This window comes from Schistocerca gregaria, chromosome 1 (assembly GCF_023897955.1).
Source record: "Schistocerca gregaria isolate iqSchGreg1 chromosome 1, iqSchGreg1.2, whole genome shotgun sequence".
NCBI classification, from domain to species: domain Eukaryota; kingdom Metazoa; phylum Arthropoda; class Insecta; order Orthoptera; family Acrididae; genus Schistocerca; species Schistocerca gregaria.
Genome location: NC_064920.1, coordinates 1,003,624,462 through 1,003,643,915, shown reverse-complemented (window position 1 = coordinate 1,003,643,915; position 19,454 = coordinate 1,003,624,462). Strand labels below are relative to the sequence as shown.

Genomic DNA, 19,454 nt, shown 5'->3' with positions numbered 1-19,454 from the left:
AGTCCACTCTTTTGGGTTCCTTTCTCATTTCACTATCAACTTAAGAAGTTTGTAGAATCATATATGGAAGGTGGTTCCACCTTTGTGGACAGTTATTCCATCAGTTTCTGTTGCATTGTAATTTTTTAACAGTTCACTAACTTCAGTACTTCAGCTTCAGCTAGAGCGGGCTCTTCTTTCTTTGGGTTTGCAGTGTAAGATGGTAGCTGCTCACCTCTTTTGGGATCCTGTTAAAATTCACCTTGTGTCTATTCATAAAATTTAGTTTTCTTGTCAGCAGATTTCCATCTTCTTCCTTATACACTCATATTTTAGGTGTGTATTCCTGAAGTTCCTCTTCAATTCTCTTAAAAAATTTTCTGCAGTCAATCATAAATTAATGTTCTTCCAGCCATCTTTCTCCTAATGGCTCTTGTACATAAGCAATAAACAACTATTCAAGGAGGTGTGTAGAATCTGGGAGACTGGTGACATATTGTCAGACTTTCGGAAAAATCATCATTTGCACAACTCCGAAGATAGCAAGAGATAATGAATGTTAGAACTCTCTCACGACCCACTTAACAGCCCAGGCGTCCAAGTTGCTGACCAGAATAACATACTAGACAATGGAAAAGAAAATTGAGGAGCTATTAAATGATGATCAGTTTGGCTTTAGGAAAGATAAAGGCACCAGAGAAGGCAGTCCTGATATTATGCTTAATAATGGAAACATGACTGAAGAAAAATAAAGTGATGTTCATAGGATTTGTCGAACAGGAAAAAGCATTTGACATAGTGAAATAGTGTATGATTTTCGAAATACTTAGAAAAATAGGAGTAAGCTCTACGGAAAGGCAAGACCAAGATGGAACAACAAGACTGCAAGAATGAAGTCCTTGGTTGAGGAAGGGGATAAGTCAGGGATGCAGTCTTTTGCCCCTACTGTTTAATCTGTGCATCAAAGAAGCAGTGATGGAGATAACAGTAAAGTTCAAGAGTGGGATTAAAATTCAGGGTGAAAAGATATCAGTGGTATGATTGATTCATGACATTGCTATCCTCAGTGAAAATGAAGACAACCTATGGGATCTGTTGAAAGGAAAGAACAGTCTAATAAGTACAGAATATGGATTGAGAGTAAATAAGAGAAATACAAAAGTAATAAGAAGTAGCAGAAATGAGAATAGTGAGAAACTTAACATGAGAATTGGTGATCACGAAGTAGACAAAGGTAAGGAATTATGACAAATGAAGCAAGGACGACATAAATGGGAGACTAGCACAAGTAAAGAGAGAGAACTGCTGCCCAAAAGAAGTCTACTTGTATCAAACATAGACCTTAATTTGAGGAGGAGTGTGGAGTTAAACATTTTATGGTAGTGAAGCGTGGACAGTGGGAAAACCTGAAAAGAAGATAATTGAAGTGTTTGAGATGTCATTCTACAGAACAATGTTGTAAATTAGGTAGACTGATAAGATAAGGAAAGAGGGTTTTTTCCCCTCAAAATCAGCTAGAAAAGAACATGTGGAAAAAACCGACAGGATGACACAGGGCATATGTTAAGACATTGAGGAATAACTTCCATGGTACTGGAGTAAGCTGTAGAGGAAGGAGAGACTGGAATATATCCAACAAATGCTTTTGATGTAGGATGCAAGAGATACTCTGAGATGGATCACATCAGACCAGTCAGAATACTGAGACAATTTCACTTCTTTGCTCTGATACTATCTTTCTTGGAAGCACCGCAATTTGATTTATTTGGTTTGCATAATTCATTTTCAATGTTTTCCAGGTCCATTCACAGATTTTTTCTAGGAAGACAAGTACTCAATTCCTTCAAGTTCTTTGTGGCAACAAATTGAGCAGCCATCAGACTGTTATTACTATTTAAATTGTGCAGATTTTACTTAATGCATATGTCTTAAAGCCTCTTTGTTCCCCAGTTTGGCATTACAGTCACGATAATGATTTTCAAGTAATATCTTTGTATTTTATCACAAAACTCTTGCAGTTCGTAATGAAAACAATTTGATATGTTATTTCATTCTAGTGTATTATTTATATTAAAATTGTGTCTTTTTAGTAAGTTAATAATAATGAGTGTAAGGATTTTACCAAACATCCATTTTAGGATAATATTCCATCAGATGATTGCCGCATTCATGAAACCGATTCTCAGATTTTGTCTCTGACTGTGGAGAAAATTGAAGAATGCGGAAGAGTCTTACCAGATGAGACAGTGGACCAGGACCTGATGACGTATGTATTTTTCATCTTACAAGCAGTATGATACATCATTGAAATGGAATAGTGTTATTATTTTACCTTCCTTATATATAAATGTACGTTCTACAGTATTGTTGGTACTTCTTGGAAATTTCCAGATCACATCTCACATTGCATTTAAGGGAAACTTTATGCTGCATTCTCAGCTGCTGCCACACTACTCACTGCAAGCTCTGCTGTTGTTCACAGTGTGCATTACTTGCAGTACTGTGGAGCAAAATGATTTTTCTCAGTATTGTCTGATAGTAAACAATGGTTCGTTCATGACAAAAATGTGGTTGTTGGAAGGGCAAAATTGGAGGTGGTATGGGTGCGTCCTTTGAATGCTGAACATCTGCACAGCAGGTACTTTTATTGGTCCTGCCAGCAGCTCAGGAATGATCCAAAGCACTTCTCAGACAGTTACATTTCACAAAAAATCCTCCTCTTTTATTTTAAACATTATTGTATCAAAAATAGTTATACACACTGAGCAGCTCATTGTAAAAAGATGGACAACTACACTCTCCAGTTCTTTACGAGCATGGACAAAAGCTAATGTATTTATTCCATTTATTTGGTGGTAGCCAACATGTGTTGAAAAAGACAATGTTACATATAGAGCTATATATTGTGTAGATTAATGAATATTTTTCAGGTGATTCTAATGATCCCTTAAAAGTAAAGTTCAGTTCATTTTTTGACATAGGGTGAGCAACAACACTGAAATTGGTGAATAAATTTAGGAGTTGCCCACTTTTGGTCCACATGTCAGCATCTTTGGTTACCTTCAGATAGCTTTCATCTCTCATCCTCTTTCTTGCTTGTTTAGCGTGAACTTTCTGCACACTCTCCTCCATGATTGCATGTTGTTATTTTAAATTATTGTAAATAAAAACATTATTAATGCAATTCCTGTGGAAGAAAGATTGATAGGTCCTAAGTCAATGCCGTTTTCCTTTGCTACTATTTTCTAATGCATTACCATACTCAATGTCTATCCTTCTTTCTCTGTTTACCTGTGTTTCCTTTATCACCTTACAAATTGCACGGCATGTACTTCTTATGAGCCACACTGTAACAACCATCTCGGCTGCACACAACAGACAGCTAGAAGACCACATTGATTGTTGGTGCAGTATCTTATATTCCACATTGATCCTGCCAATATCATTAATCCATTCCTTGCAATTGATCATGCTCCCTGCATCACTCTCCCGTATTTTCGCATTTTATGCCACACGATCTTGTATCTCATCATATGTATCCCCCATCCTCCGTTCCATCCCAGTTTGCACTTAATTAATTCCACCTCATCCAGTCTTCTCGCCAATTTTTGTGAGTTTTCACCTTTCGCTATCATCAACGCCCTAAGACTCCATCATGTTTCCCCCTTTTGCTTCCATTTTGTCCTTCCCGTGATTTTTCACACATATTTTTGCGAATTTTATCAGGTATCAATCTACGTTATTTACATAATTTATTGCATTTTTCCGCCACCATCATGGATACTTGCTCCTTCCGTGTGCATAAATAAAGAAAAGTTTCCTTATCCCTAGCCAGAATCCAGTCTCACATGCTGTTCCTGCGTTGTTGCTTGGCTCATGGAACCCCCTAAATTGCCTTACCGTCAAATTACACAACTCCAGCTGCCACTGCTACTTCAATAATAACCTCCACCTGTTCAGATTCTGCCAATCCTTAGCCCTCACCAAAATGGTCCTGCAAAACCGTTTCAACCAAGCCCAAACCTCTTTGTAATATCTTCTCTCCATCCGCAAAATTATCTTGCTCTGCAATCCCTAATTCCTGGACCCCATAACACTCCCTCCAGAACTGGAGCAACATGCACAAAGCCACCTCGAAAAGCTCTCCACCCTGCTTGCTTCCCACCTTGGAGTACCAATGTCCGCCCCCTCTACTACAACCTCCAGTCCTCCTCCATGTCCACTCATAGCTGACAAACCCTGTCATACTACATTTATCTCACCCCCCAAAAGTCACTCCCACCACCACACAGACTCCAGAACCTGAACAGACCTGAAAAACAGTCATGAACCTTTTCACCAGAAACTTTAGCCCAATTAAAAAATCAGTCTTTTTCCAAAGGCCTCACCTTTTGCCCCACCCCAAATTCAATCATGCAGGACTTCTTAAAGACCTCCCGGTCCCTACAGCGGAGACACTTTTTTTGCCACCAACTATGCCACTCAGACTCAACCAAAGACCAATGTTGAACCATGCCTAACTCTGTTCACTCCTCCATCTAACCGTGACCCATCCCCACTGCCCCCAAATCACCCCCTGTTAACTTTCCAGAATTTATCTGCAGAAAGAACCACAGTCCACCACCTAAAAAGAGATCCGAACCTTATAATCATACCTGCACATAAAGGCTTCACCACTGCAGTTTTGAACCACAAGGATTGTCTGGCAGAAGGACTCTGCCAGCTGTCAGATACATACAACTACAAACATTGCCACAGTGACCTTATTCCAGAAATTCAGAATGATTCCACCACTCCCCGCACTCATGCCTTCTACATGCTTCCTAAAGTCCATAAACCCAACCACCCAGGATGCCCCCTTGTGGCTGGCTACTATGCCTCCACTGAGAGAATCTCTGCTCTTGTAGACAAACACCTTCAACCTGTTACCCAGAACTTATTCTCCTATATAAAAGATACCAACCATTTCCTCCACCGACTCTTCACAGTTCCTGTCCCTTTACCATCTGGTGCCCTGCTCGTCACTATTGATACCACCTCCCTTTACGCCTACATCCCTAACGTCCATGGCATTACTGTTATTGAACACTACTTTTGCATACGTTCGATGGATTCCAAACCAACTACCTCCTTACTAGTCACCATGACCAGCTATATCCTCACCCACAATTACTTCTACTTTGAAGGCATTACCTTCAAACAGATCTGGGGTACATCTATGGGCAACCGCATGGCACCATCCTATGCCAACCTATTTGTGGGCCACTTAGAGGAATCCTTTGTTAACACCTAGAATCCTGAACCCCTCACCTGGTTCAGGTTCATTGATGACATCTTTGCGATTTGGATCGAGAGTGATAACACCTTATCCACATTATTCCAAAACCTCAACTACTTCTCCCCCATTTGCTTCACCTGGTCCTACTCAACTCAACAAGCCACCTTCCTAGATGTTGACCTACACCTTAAAGATGGCTGCACCAGTACCTCTGTCTGTATCAAACCTACTAAGAAGTCCCTTCCATACAGCCTAGCCACCTGTGGTGGTTGCATTTGCAGTGATGAGCAGTTCCTCTCAAAATATACCAAGAGTCTCACTGAAGTCTCTATATACTGTAATTATCCTCCCAACTTTGTACAAAAACAGATCTCTCGTGCCTTATCTTTGCAGTCTCCCTCCACCTCACATAGTCCAGCCATCTGACCATAGAGGAGCATTCCCCTCGTAACTCAGTACCACCCAGGACTGGAGCAAATTAATTACATTCTATGCCAGGGTTTTGACTATTTCTCGATGGGCCCTGAAATGAGAAATGTCCTGTCCACTATCCTTCCCACCCCTTCCACACTGGTATTCTATCATTCACAGAACCTACACCATACATTGGTCCATCCCTACACAACCCCTGCTCCCAACCCCCTTGCCTAATGGCTCATATCCATGTAATAGACCTTGATGCCAGACCTGTCCCATACATCCTTCCACCACTCACCACCAACTACTCCAGCCCGGTCACAAACATCACCACCTATCCCATCAAACACATTGCTACCTGTGAAACTAGTCATGTGGTCTACGAGGTAAGCTGCAACCACTGTGCTGCACTCTGTGGGCATGACAACCAACAAGCTGTCTGTACGCATGAATGGCCACTGACAAACTGTGGCCAAGAAACAAGTAGACCACCCTGTTGCTGAGCAGACTGCCAAACATGACATCCCTCATTTCAGTGACTACTTCACGGCCTGTGCCATATGGATCCTTCCCACTAGCACCAACTTTTCTGAATTGCGCTGGTGGGAACTTCCCTTGTAATATATCCTACGTTCTTGAACCCTCCTGGCCTCAACCTTCGTTAATCATTGTTTCTCCCATCCAGTCTTTCTCTGTCTGGATTCCAGCACGCTCCCCAACAGCGCGTCACTGTCTGCCACCTCTATTCTACTTTCCCTCCCCTTTCCCCACCTCAGCCTTCTCCTTATCCCCACCCTGTTGCCACTCCCATTGTGTACCGGTGCTGCTGCTCGCAGTGTAGCCTCAAATGCCTGAGACTGCTGTCGTGTGTGAGAGTTGCCTTTGTGTAAGTGTGAGTTTGTGTGTTTTTGCTGTCTAATTTTTACGAAGGCCTTACTAGCTGAAAGCTATATTATTGACAGTCTTGTTGTTGTGCCTATCTGCGACTCAACCTCTCTGCTATATGGTGAGCAGCAACTTTCCTTCTCACAATATTGTTACATTCCATTCTTCATTTTGTTTTGTTTGTTTCTTTTGTAGTGGTAGAAGAGGTACCACTGACCAGAAATTGTAAAAAAAACCTCCATAAATTACGTACACACTTTGTAACGGTTCACTTACTTTGTTTCATTGTTTGTTGATTGCCCTCAGTGTCGACATACTGGCTGAAAAATGGGGTGTGGAAGTGAAACACGGACTACTTTAAGTGATGTAACCAACAGATGCACAGTTACATTTCACAACCACCACCCCCCCCTCCCCCCCAAATATACACATTTAATATATGGCCAGTGCACTATTGTTTAACTTTTGATAAGCCTCATTAATAGTTTCAGGCAAACATCCACATACTGCTACAATAGTTTACTGTTAAATATCTATGAGCTGTAAAAACCTAAACACAAATTAACAGTCCTTGAAGAATAGAAAGGTATGTATGGAGCACACACTGTCACTGTTTTAACACATGGCCTAATTATGTAACACATACTACACTCTTAAGCTGATGCGTTGTTGTCATTCTAACCAACACAGGTTCCTCGTCTGAAACTCGGCTGTAAACTGACTGTCTCGTGACCAAAAATTGGGCCCTTATATATCCTCACAGGTACCGAAACTACACATTGTTCAAAGTTAAATTTACAGAAATTAAATTAAAACTTAACTCTTTCGATTAACTGCATACATGGAAAAAAATTGGTTCATTTTAACAGTTTCTTCTACTACAAGTCTTAGGCTGAATTATTTGTTTAAATCATTAAATTAACAAATATCGTTATGCAAACAATACTTCTGACAAAACTTAATTACTTTGTAATTAATTAAGATCTGACTTTGCTAACATGTTTTAAAATAGAGTCAAATAAATACATAAAGAATGCTAGTGTTTCATCTTCCAAATGTTTATAATTATTGTAGAATTTATATTTGTTTATACATCAACAATATAATTTAAGTTACAAAACAAGTACTGATTTCGCCCTGTAACAATAGTTGAAATAAATTAGAAAAGCAGTTACATACATAAAACTAAGCACAAAATTAGATCTGGTGTTACATTCTTAAAAACTGATGGCCAACCTTTCTCTTTTATGTAAATGCAGATTATACTCACGCATGTTAGTGGTAATTGGTTAAAAGTGTAAAAATGAATTTAAAGAGGCAGATTGCAAAACAAGAGGGGAAGTAAAAATATCCCAGCTTGCTTCGTCACAATTTACAATCTAAAAATTGTTTCACAGAACTGAATTCAGTATGTGCTTCAAGCCGACATTTCCATTGTAGAATAAAAGTTGCACACACACAATCCAATGAATAATATTGAGAGGAAGTTGATGGCTCTTATAAATGAATCAGACTTGCCATGTAATGTCTTAGAACATGAGCACCTGTGCCATCGTAACTGTATTAAGGTACCCAAGGATGGCATTTGTATAAGGCCCAAAGCTAACAGTATTGGTGCAAATACACACCAACAGACAAAATATCTGAAACACATTCTCATCATTCAGCACCCTCCCACCCCTACTCTCACTCCTTCCTTCACCCATTATTTGCCATTCCTTGGGCTCTTGATTAGACGTTTAAAAAAATTTAGATATAATGAGTATGGAATTGTGTTGTTTTTAATACTATGTATGATATATGCTTGTACACATTTTGCTCCTTGGAGTCTCTTGCACTCTCTCAGCTCTGCGTCTTATGTGCTCACTTGTGTCGCTTGGTCCATAAACCAACTCTGTGCAATGAATATGTGGGCAAGTGCAAACACCACATTCACATCTCGGCTACTATTGTACATGAGTGGCTTTAGGTGAAAGATGTTATGGCCAGCTTTGATGTAGTTTCCGTCTTTTTGAGTGTCCCACCTGCTGAATCCATGGAACTAATAGCCATAAAGTTCTGTGACTCCTTTTCTGACCTTTATATCACCTATTCTACCGCCAACTCATTTCCTATTCAATGGAAAATATTATGAACAAACTGATAATGTGGCAATGTGTAGTCCATCATTGCCTTTTGTTGTGAACCTGCACATGGAACACTTTGAAACAAAGGCATTAAGATCTGCCAAGTTTAAACCAACATGTTCTTATTGAGATGTGGATGATACATCTGTGGACCTGGCCACATGGAATAGAATATGTTGAAGAGTTCACAGAACTTTTAAACTCAACTCAACACTAATGTGAAATTAGTGATGGTACTTTAAAAAGAGAGCCAACTAACATTCTTCGGCATGTGCAGAGAAAACTATAGATTCCTGGGACAAATATAGTGAGAGCAATATCTTAGTACAAATACCAAGTTTCTGGGCATCATGATTAAGGAGTGTATCAAAATAAAGGTGTCAGAAAACATAAAACACTGGGAAGGAGGATTCAGCTGAAGTAATGCTTGGGTCTGTCCACGATATCTACCAGAAGTGGTGAATGCTGAGACAACGTGGGGTCTGAAAAACAAGAGCATCAAGGACATAGTGGGCATCAAGAGTTGAACTCACAATCTACTATATGTAGCAATACAAAGCCAACAATAGTTCACGGTCTGGTTGGGGTCCAGGCAGCAAGTACACATAACAGCAGAACTAGCAGCACCTGAAGAAGACGGCTGGTTCCGTCATTAAAATAGTTGCGTAAAATAGGAACAACAACCTGGCTGAACACCTGAAAGTATACCATTAATCGGTCAGGCAGAGAAGAGCCGAGAGAAGAATCTTAGTTCTTGGAGTCATTGGACACAGTGAACTCGCGCTTTGACAACAAATAACTTGCCTTCCAAAAAGGGCGAAGACAGAAAAGGAGACAGCTCTACATGCAGAAACAACAAATAATACAATTATTTCCGAAATGATGTATGCTGTGGGCTTCTTTGTGTGGATAAATATGCATAACTTTTTGCTTGCAAGGAAATATAATGAATATTTTGACAGCAGAAGATAAAGCTACCACTTTTATTCGCAGATTGAGGCGTCACTAACACAGTGCTAAAGTTTGAAATTTCAGCATTTTCAGAACTGACAATGATGCTCGTCGCAAGTAATGGAAAGTGATCATTTGGACATGAAATAAACCAGCACTAGTCGTCAGTAATAAATTCATTCAGTAACTACTTTCCTGAACTCCCAACAAGTAAATACCTAGGTTTTAAGTCAGTTTTCAGTGAATGATGAAACATTTTCAAATAGTGAAGTTCAAGCCCAAGCAGTATTTCTTGAACTATGTGAAGACAACACATAGAAAATATATTTCTCTATAACAGAATTAGCAACACTTTGGAGAAAGATTGGTGCCAGGAATCCATTATTATCATAAAAAGCTGTAAGAATACTGAAACCATTGGCCACAAGTTCTAGGTGTAAAAATGGATTTGTAACTATGGTGAAAACAAAAGTAAAGAACCAATTGAACTTTGAACACAATTAATGGTGTGCATCGATTGGGACCGAATACAATATAAAAAAATTAAAAATATGCAGTACCAACTATTTTGTTGGATATTATTATTTCTTGGTTTAATGTAACACTCACAAAAACATGTGAGAGTTGTTTTTGAATGTTAGTGAAGTATTGTGTGTTTCCCTATAATTTTGAATGTAAAGATATTCAAACAATTTTTGCCCCAATGTAAACTTAAATTAGATGTTAATCTCTGTTGGGGGGTGGGGTAATTGGTTTCTGTATGATCTTTCTCAGGGGAAGTGTTCTCAGAAGTTTTGGGAACCACTGCTTTAATCAAACCTATTGATGATCCCAAGCACTCAAGCAGTAATCAAGAATGGGTCACAGTAGCATTCCGTACATGATCTCCTTTATAGATGAACTACACTTTACTACAATTCTCCCAATAAACTGAGGTCAACCATTCGCCTTCTGCGTTGCTGACGTGTGATTGTTCCATTTCGGTCACTTTGCAGTGTTATGCCTAGACAGTTAATCAATATGACAGTATCGAGCAGGACACCACTAATACTGTATCCAAACATTACGGTATTGTTTTCCCTGCTTATTTGCATTAACTCACGTTTTTTCTATGTTGGAGCAAGTTGCCATTCATCACAACAAATAGAAATTCTGTCTAAGTCATCATGTATGCTTGCTGCATCAGCAAACATTTCCACATTGCTGCTCACACTATCCATCAAATCATTTATTTATATAGAGAACAAGAGTGATCCTATCACACTTCCTTGGGCACCACTGATGATATCATTTACTCTGACAAACGCTCCCCATCCAGAACAATGCACTGATTTCTATTGTGTAAGAAGTTTTCGAGCCACTCGCATATCTGGGAACTTATTCCAAACTCTCAGACCTTTGTTACCAGTCTGTGTTGGGGCACTGTGTCAAACACTTACTGGAAATCTAGGGATATGGAATCTGGCTCTTGCTTTTCATCTATTGCTCACAGGATGATGTGTGAGGAAAGGGCAAGCTGAGTTTTGCACTTTCGCTGCTTTCCAAATTCTAAGCTGATTTGAGGTCAGAAGCTTTACTGTTGAAAGGAAATGTATTACATTTAAACTTAGACTATGCTCAAGCATTGTACAGAAAGCTGATGTAAGGATATTGGTCTGTATTTTGCTGATGCATTCTTTCAACCTACTTGTAATAGGAGTCATCTGCGCTTTTTTCCAGTTGCATAGAATTTTGCATTGTGCAAGAAATTCACGATAAACACAAGTTAAGCAAGGGACCAATGTCAGAGATTACACTCTGTAAAGCGGAATTGGGATTCCATCCAAACCTTGTCACTTTTTATTTATTTTCAACACTTTTCAGTTGCTCCTAAACACTAGGGATCCCTGTTTCTATGCCTTCCGTATGGCAGTCTGTGCAGTAGTCAAACCATTATTTGTCTGTATCATCCTCCTGTGTGAATAATTTGATCTCCTTTACTGTCTTGTATTGTCACATCAATCTGGTCAATGATTGGCTGGACAGAAGCCTTCAACCTAATCAGTGATTTTATGTAGGACCAGAATTTTCATGTGTTCTTGCCAACACCTTTTGCTAACATGATGGTGGAAGTTCATGTGTGCTTGACGCATCAGTCTTTTTGTAGATGGGCAAATTTCTACTGACTTAAGCTTATTGACATTTCCATGTTCATTTTCATGCCAACAGTGCCACAATCTGTGTTTCATCAGAATTTTCCAAATTTAGTTATTAAACCACATGGGTCTTTTCCATCCATAATACAAGTACTCGACACATGTAGTACCCATCTAGAGTGTGATTTATAGCCAGGTTAAACTTTGCTCATAACTCCTCTACATCCATCATATTGGAACTAAATGATTTCTGTTAAGTGGATGGTTAAGATGAGAGTAGATGCTGCATACATGTCTGCAACAGAGGACAAAAACCTAATATGCGAGACAGTGGCAAGTACTGTCTGCAATGTAATTCAGTGATTTACAGTGTGTGGATGTTGACATAGACGTATGGTGCCCAAGAAACTGCATAAGCGAGGAACAACCCTGTAAACAATAGCACCACTAGAGTGACTGAAGCAGCCAGCCACACTTGGAATTTGAGGATTGGGGCTCAAAACACAAACCAGCTTAAGATCACCTGACAAGGATTGTAGTGAGCAGTGTGGTGAGCAGCAATACCGCAAGCTTAATGTGAAATAAAACTCAGCAGGCTTGTTTAATCATTGCTGTGCCGTGCCGCCAATGTGAGTAGTGAGTTAGCAGAATAAACATACCTGTCGACAGCCGTAAGTAGGAAAAAGTTGGTTGATACTGGCAAAATAGACAACAAATTGCTTTATACACATGATCAGGAGCTTTGATCATAACAGACTGAAAGAATTTGACTTAAAGAGTTAAATAACTTAAACTTTAGTTTCAATGAAAGGGGGAGTTAAATAAAAGTTAAAAATTGAAAACAAAATGTTTGAATGGAATAGGTTGAGGATTGAGTGTTAGTTTGTAGTAAATTGATGGCAGGGTGTAAAACTCTGTATTTGAGGTAACTGTGATTCAAGTCTCATTGCAGACATTCTAATAAAGTTACCCAGTGTATTTTTGAAAATCATTTTAAATAAAAACTGTAATGGCCCTCTGTACAACAGCATGTCTCAGTCCTTCTCAGCTCACTCCTGTAGAATTTACAGAATGTAATTACACAAGTATGACAGGCTTTTAAAGTGAGGTCCCTCTATCTGTGCTGCAGTGTTTTTGTTAGCTCTAAAGAGGATAGTGTAATAAGTCTTACAATCAAGACCTGAGAAGCGAAAAGTGAAAAGTCTAACTTTGTTCTCATTATGCAATTGTTAAGAAACAAAAAATTGGGTACAGATAAGAACTTGTGAACGTTGGGATTAACTGCTTGTCTATATTTTTTAGAGAAACTGTTATCAAAGAAAGACTTCTTGGCACAGGGAAGTAATGTATTTCACCTAGCAGTGAATGTTGGTCATAATAAAATGTATTTATGCCACTAAATAGTGATTGCAATGTATTAGTTGTCAGTGTTCTTAAAGTATTCAATTAGTTTATTAAAAATATGGTTCTTATTCTTCAGTTCAGAATTCTCATAGCAGTTCACAATTTGTGTCTTATTTCCCAGCAAGCAGTGATTGTTGTGTTGCATATGGTGAGAGGTGACTCATAAGACAAGCTTCTTTCCTACTACTATTGGCCCATAATTTCTATTGAATGACTTTAATCTAGCTAAAAATTAAAATGGAAGTCATACGCAACTATTCCCTTTCTCTTCTCAAAACCTGACTATTAGACTTAGCAAGTATCCCATTTAGAGCTAAGCTAACCATCACAGCATAAATTGAGTGATCTCACTCTAAAAACCAATCATACCTGTGTAATTACACACTGTAAGTACCAAAGAATTTCAGAAAGTACAGCCAAGTAATTTTTTTTTTTTTTTCCATTGAGAGAATCTTATTTTTGGAGTCATTTCATCAGAAATTAAGGTTACAGTGGTATATAGACATTCATTATAAATGTTTTAACTTTGATTCTTATAATTCTTGCATGCTTTTCAGGAATTATAATCTACTTGTACGAAGAAGGGGATGGTAATAATATAATGAAATTAGAAAAAAAGTGTGATGTATTAGGAAATTAACACAGTATCTGGAAAAGGATAGATTGCTGCTCAGCATAAAGATGACCCATTGAGATGCAGACACACATAATGAAAAGGCTATTACATATTACAACATTTGTCCAAAACCACCTTCAGCAAAGCGCGTGCGTAATGTTTAACAGTCTTTTCATTGTGCCTGTTTGCAACTCAGTAGGTCATCTTTATGGTGAGTAATACGATGGTATTCCGACCTGGAGTTTCCGTTGTTTGAACTACAGAATTTTGTATTCCCTGCCGATGAATCTCCAAGTACATTAATACTGCTTGAGTCTCCTCTTCCTCCCCCACCCAGTGTAAGACCTTTGAATTCATGGCTCAAGATACCTATTTCCTCATCTAATTTTCTGAAACAAGGAATTGTTTTTACATGCAAGTATCTCTTAACACTAGAGAAATGCGCTGTGATATGCATGTGGTTGAAATGTGTAGTAGAGGAGTATATGTTTTCATATTTGCATTTCTAATTATAGTGTGATCTTGCCTTTTGAAATACTAATAATTGAAACATCAAATATATGATTCTGATTTTCAGGTATGTTGAGACTGTGTTCAGCAGTCAGGCTTGCATCAATAGTTCTTTTCTCTTACAAGATGATGGTCACTACTGCTGTACTTCAAGGCACCATGGTGTTGACTTGACAGTTGCTGAGAGATTCTTCACTTTATTAAGTAAAATTGAAAATCAGTCTATAAAAAGACTAGTGAGTAATGTTTTGTTTATTTATCATGTACCTGTTCACACCTCTTAACCCATAACCAATTGCATTAGAGATACCTGGCTAATAGAATATAACACAACACACCATTTTGCTATGGAGTCATTGTTTTCACAAGGCATAAGAAGCAGTTAGGAGCCATCCAGATTCTTGGTCATTAAACTGCTGCTTGTGACTCAGTGCTTAGAGCCAGGTCTAAAGTACACACGTCCAGCTTTATGGGTATCAGGGGGTACTTAAAAGGATTGAGGTCAGGTGACCGTGGGGGCTGGGGTCTACATGAACACCTTTGTTAGAGTATGGACACAATGTGGGACCAGTGGATCTTACTGAAGCTACTGGTTACCTGCAAATGCCATAAGTGAACAAATGGCGGCATGTTAATAGACAGTTTGTTTCATTCACTGGAGAAAGACAATGTTAGTTGTACCAAGGGTTCCATTCAATCCTATATTAACAGCTCCGACATGAGGATTCCTTGACCAGCTGCTTGAATGGTGACCTGTAGTAAGTGTGATGAATCATGTAATGTGGTTTTGACCAATTCATACTGTATCCATCTGTGTTTACATACATGTGCTATGCCTTAGCAGTCTTGGTGACCATTGTCAAGATTTCTAGCATTCATGCGAGTGTTCTTTTGCTGTTGATAATTTCTTATGTCTTGTGATGGGGTGAGCAGAGGAACATATATGTGGTGATAGCTTCTGTCTTGCATAACCAATAGCTGATTGTGAATGATAGTTACTCATCAGTTGCTTTTGCCCAGCGTTGAATTAGCAAGTGCTCTGTTCTGTGATTTGTTTTTCTGAGTTTACAGACTTCAATAGCTTACGATGAGCCGTGTCATCAACACATTGTTGTTGCCCACAGTAGTTGATTCTGGTGAAAAAGGTTTTCCATGAATTCAGCTACTCGTAGTACATTGTTAAAATGAAGAGCCATCTGTCTACACAACATTGAAGATGGAATGTCTCATTATTTGAGCTCCCATGTTTTGTCTGTAATACTCCATTTGCTGTGAAGATAGCATTATTTTCCCAATACAGCTGCTCATGAGTGAATATCTTTACATGTGAAATTAGTGATGGTGGAGCATGCTTAGTATATCAGAATTTTTATGTAAATATATGTTTTCTCATACATTTACTTATTAGGCATTCCACACCACATTTAATGTGGAGAGGATGATATTACATGAAGACAGCATTTTGTTGCAGCAGAAGTCAATGATTGGTTTTATTATTTAATGAATAAAACAGTTTAGATCACTTTTATCAACTGTTATTACCAGTTTTGGTCAAATTAGGCAATTTTCAGTTTTAACACTAATAATGCTGTAATAAAAATTTTATTACAGCGTTACTTGCAATAAAACTAAGACCAACATGGTATATTTTGCTTAATTTTTAATCTCTGGAGGCAAGGAAGAGAATTAAGAAAAAAGGCAGACAGCAGAAATGTGAAGGGAAGAGTTAGGATGAAAAATGTTAGAAAGGAAAAAAAAATAAAAGTTTAACCCTGTTTTTCCCCTCTATTTTTTAAAAATGAAGCTTTTTTAAACTATATTGTACTTCAGAGCTAAGTAAATGGAAAACATGTACGTACCCTTAGTATGTGAATGCAACATGTAGCAAGGTAGGTAGAGTCCTAAACAGGCAAGGAATCAGACCAGTCTTCCAGTCAACCAGAAAAATTAAAGGAATATTGTGACCTGTTAAAGATAATCTTTGCCTGAGAGTGCTGGAAATTTATAACATCCTGCGTGAGTGTGGCAAAAGTTATGTGGGCTAGTCTATATGGATGGTTGCCAGTCATTGCATCGTGTGTCAATGTCACCTTAAATACAGGCACTTTCATAAAACAACAGTGGCAGAATGCAGCTTGTTAAATAAGCACAAGATCTCATTTGAACAAAACAAGAATACTGGCCCATGCTTTGAACTGTTGGGATTTTGTGATCAGAGAAGCTGTTGAAATCTGACTATGTGAAAACAAGCTATGTACTTAGAAGTGCATGGAAGTGCGCTCTTGACAAGGAAAAAACACAGAGGAGTACTTTCACCAACTGATGCGATGGAAGCTGCTGCAAGCAATGCCAGATAGGAGCACGAGCAAAATCTATGGATGTAAAGCAAACCACCTCTGTTCATGCCTCCATGATGTAGTCCAACCAATTGGATGCCATTCAATGGTTATGAAAGACAGAACTTTGCCAGTCATGAGTCAGTTTTAGTCCCTGGTAAAGATGATGGTGGATATCATCGAAACCTTGGAATTTTATCTGAGTTTGACATCGCAAATGAACTAAGAAATTTTTATGGAAAGATTTAATTGGTGGTTTGCAGTGAAGATTCTCAAATCCTGATCTGGATTTCATCTGATAGTCAATGTGCATCAGCACTGACCTCGACTGCAGACTTACAGGAACAGTTCCGTGAAGTGGTGCAAGGAGTGCACGCTGGGGACTGACTGTCTATTCTATATGATTCCAGTACCCTTATCAGAAGTGATTCTGCTGCTTGGCCAGACAACTTGGGCATTCATTGGTTGGGCAAGGAGAATGAAATGGTTTATGCCTTCTTGAATTTTGTGCCAAGTATCAAGTGCGTGTCACCAACACATACTGTAAAGGTAAGATTAGGCACAAGGTTTTCTGGATCCATCTTTACTTGAGACAGTGGCAACAATGAGGTCTTATTTTAGGAAGAGGAAGGTTCTCAGTCATTTTATCCTCATGTGCTCCTTCCACAGTCCTGTCTGTGACACTGATTATATACTAGGGACGATGTAAATAAAACAGAAAGAAACTTCCACATGGGAAAAATATATTAAAAATAAAGATTCCAAGACTTACCAAGCGGGAAAGCGCCGGCAGACAGGCACATGAACAAAACACACAAACACACACACAAAATTACGAGCTTTCGCAACTGGCAGTTGCTTCGTCAGGAAGGAAGGAAGGAGAGGGAAAAATGAAAGGGTGTGGGTTTTAAGGGAGAGGGTAAGGAGTCATTCCAATCCCGGGAGCGGAAAGACTTCCCTTAGGGGAAAAAAAGGACAGGTGTACACTCGCACACACACACACACATATCCATCCGCACATACACAGACACAAGCAGACATATTTAAAGGCAAAGAGTTAAGGGCAGAGATGTCAGTCGAGGCGGAAGTACAGAGGCAAAGAAGTTGTTGAAAGACAGGTGAGGTATGAGCGGCGGCAACTTGAAATTAGCGGAGGTTGAGGCCTGGCGGATATCGAGAAGAGAGGATATACTGAAGGGCGAGTTCCCATCTCCGGAGTTCGGATAGGTTGGTGTTGGTGGGAAGTATCCAGATAACTCGGACGGTGTAACACTGTGCCAAGATGTGCTGGCCGTGCATCAAGGCATGTTTAGCCACAGGGTGATCCTCATTACCAACAAACACTGTCTGCCTGTGTCCATTCATGCGAATGGACAGTTTGTTGCTGGTCATTCCCACATAGAAAGCATCACAGTGCAGGCAGGTCAGTTGGTAGATCACATGGGTGCTTTCACATGTGGCTCTCCCTTTGATTGTGTACACCTTCCGGGTTACAGGACTGGAGTAGGTGGTGGTGGGAGGGTGCATAGGACAGGTTTTACACCGGGGGCGGTTGCAAGGGTAGGAGCCAGAGGGTAGGGGAGGTGGTTTGGGGATTTCATAGGGATGAACCAAGAGGTTACGAAGGGTAGGTGGACGGCGGAAAGACACTCTTGGTGGAGTGGGGAGGATTTCATGAAGGATGGATCTCATTTCGAAATGGCCTGCATGCCATTCCCCTCCAGCAAGCACTTCCCCCTCCAAGTTTACTCACATCATGTCATAATGGCCACTCTGCAGCACATGGTTTCGAAATGAGATCCATCCTTCATGAAATCCTCCCCACTCCACCAAGAGTGTCTTTCCGCCGTCCACCTAACCTTCGTAACCTCTTGGTTCATCCCTATGAAATCCCCAAACCACCTCCCCTACCCTCTGGCTCCTACCCTTGCAACCGCCCCCGGTGTAAAACCTGTCCTATGCACCCTCCCACCACCACCTACTCCAGTCCTGTAACCCGGAAGGTGTACACAATCAAAGGGAGAGCCACATGTGAAAGCACCCATGTGATCTACCAACTGACCTGCCTGCACTGTGATGCTTTCTATGTGGGAATGACCAGCAACAAACTGTCCATTCGCATGAATGGACACAGGCAGACAGTGTTTGTTGGTAATGAGGATCACCCTGTGGCTAAACATGCCTTGATGCACGGCCAGCACATCTTGGCACAGTGTTACACCGTCCGAGTTATCTGGATACTTCCCACCAACACCAACCTATCCGAACTCCGGAGATGGGAACTCGCCCTTCAGTATATCCTCTCTTCTCGATATCCGCCAGGCCTCAACCTCCGCTAATTTCAAGTTGCCGCCGCTCATACCTCACCTGTCTTTCAACAACTTCTTTGCCTCTGTACTTCCGCCTCGACTGACATCTCTGCCCTTAACTCTTTGCCTTTAAATATGTCTGCTTGTGTCTGTGTATGTGCGGATGGATATGTGTGTGTGTGTGTGCGAGTGTACACCTGTCCTTTTTTTCCCCTAAGGGAAGTCTTTCCGCTCCCGGGATTGGAATGACTCCTTACCCTCTCCCTTAAAACCCACACCCTTTCATTTTTCCCTCTCCTTCCTTCCTTCCTGACGAAGCAACTGCCAGTTGCGAAAGCTCGTAATTTTGTGTGTGTGTTTGTGTGTTTTGTTCATGTGCCTGTCTGCCAGCGCTTTCCCGCTTGGTAAGTCTTGGAATCTTTATTTTTAATATGATTATATACTAGTAGTGACAAAAGTGAGACTTCCGCCCAGAATGATTCATTCTGATAAAACACCAAGCAGAAAC

At 39.9% G+C, this 19,454-nt stretch overlaps 1 protein-coding gene across 7 annotated transcripts in view; it reads left to right on the top strand.

Annotated features, from left to right (window-relative positions):
• LOC126278569 (probable E3 ubiquitin-protein ligase HERC4) overlaps positions 1–19,454 on the top strand; it is a 187,323-nt gene that overhangs the window by 55,565 nt on the left and 112,304 nt on the right. For all 7 annotated transcript variants that reach the window (XM_049978801.1, XM_049978777.1, XM_049978827.1 and 4 more), the window contains exons 10-11: positions 2,118–2,245; positions 14,369–14,537. In XM_049978801.1, coding sequence (XP_049834758.1) covers positions 2,118–2,245; positions 14,369–14,537 — 297 coding nt within the window. The remainder of the gene's footprint in view (positions 1–2,117; positions 2,246–14,368; positions 14,538–19,454) is intronic.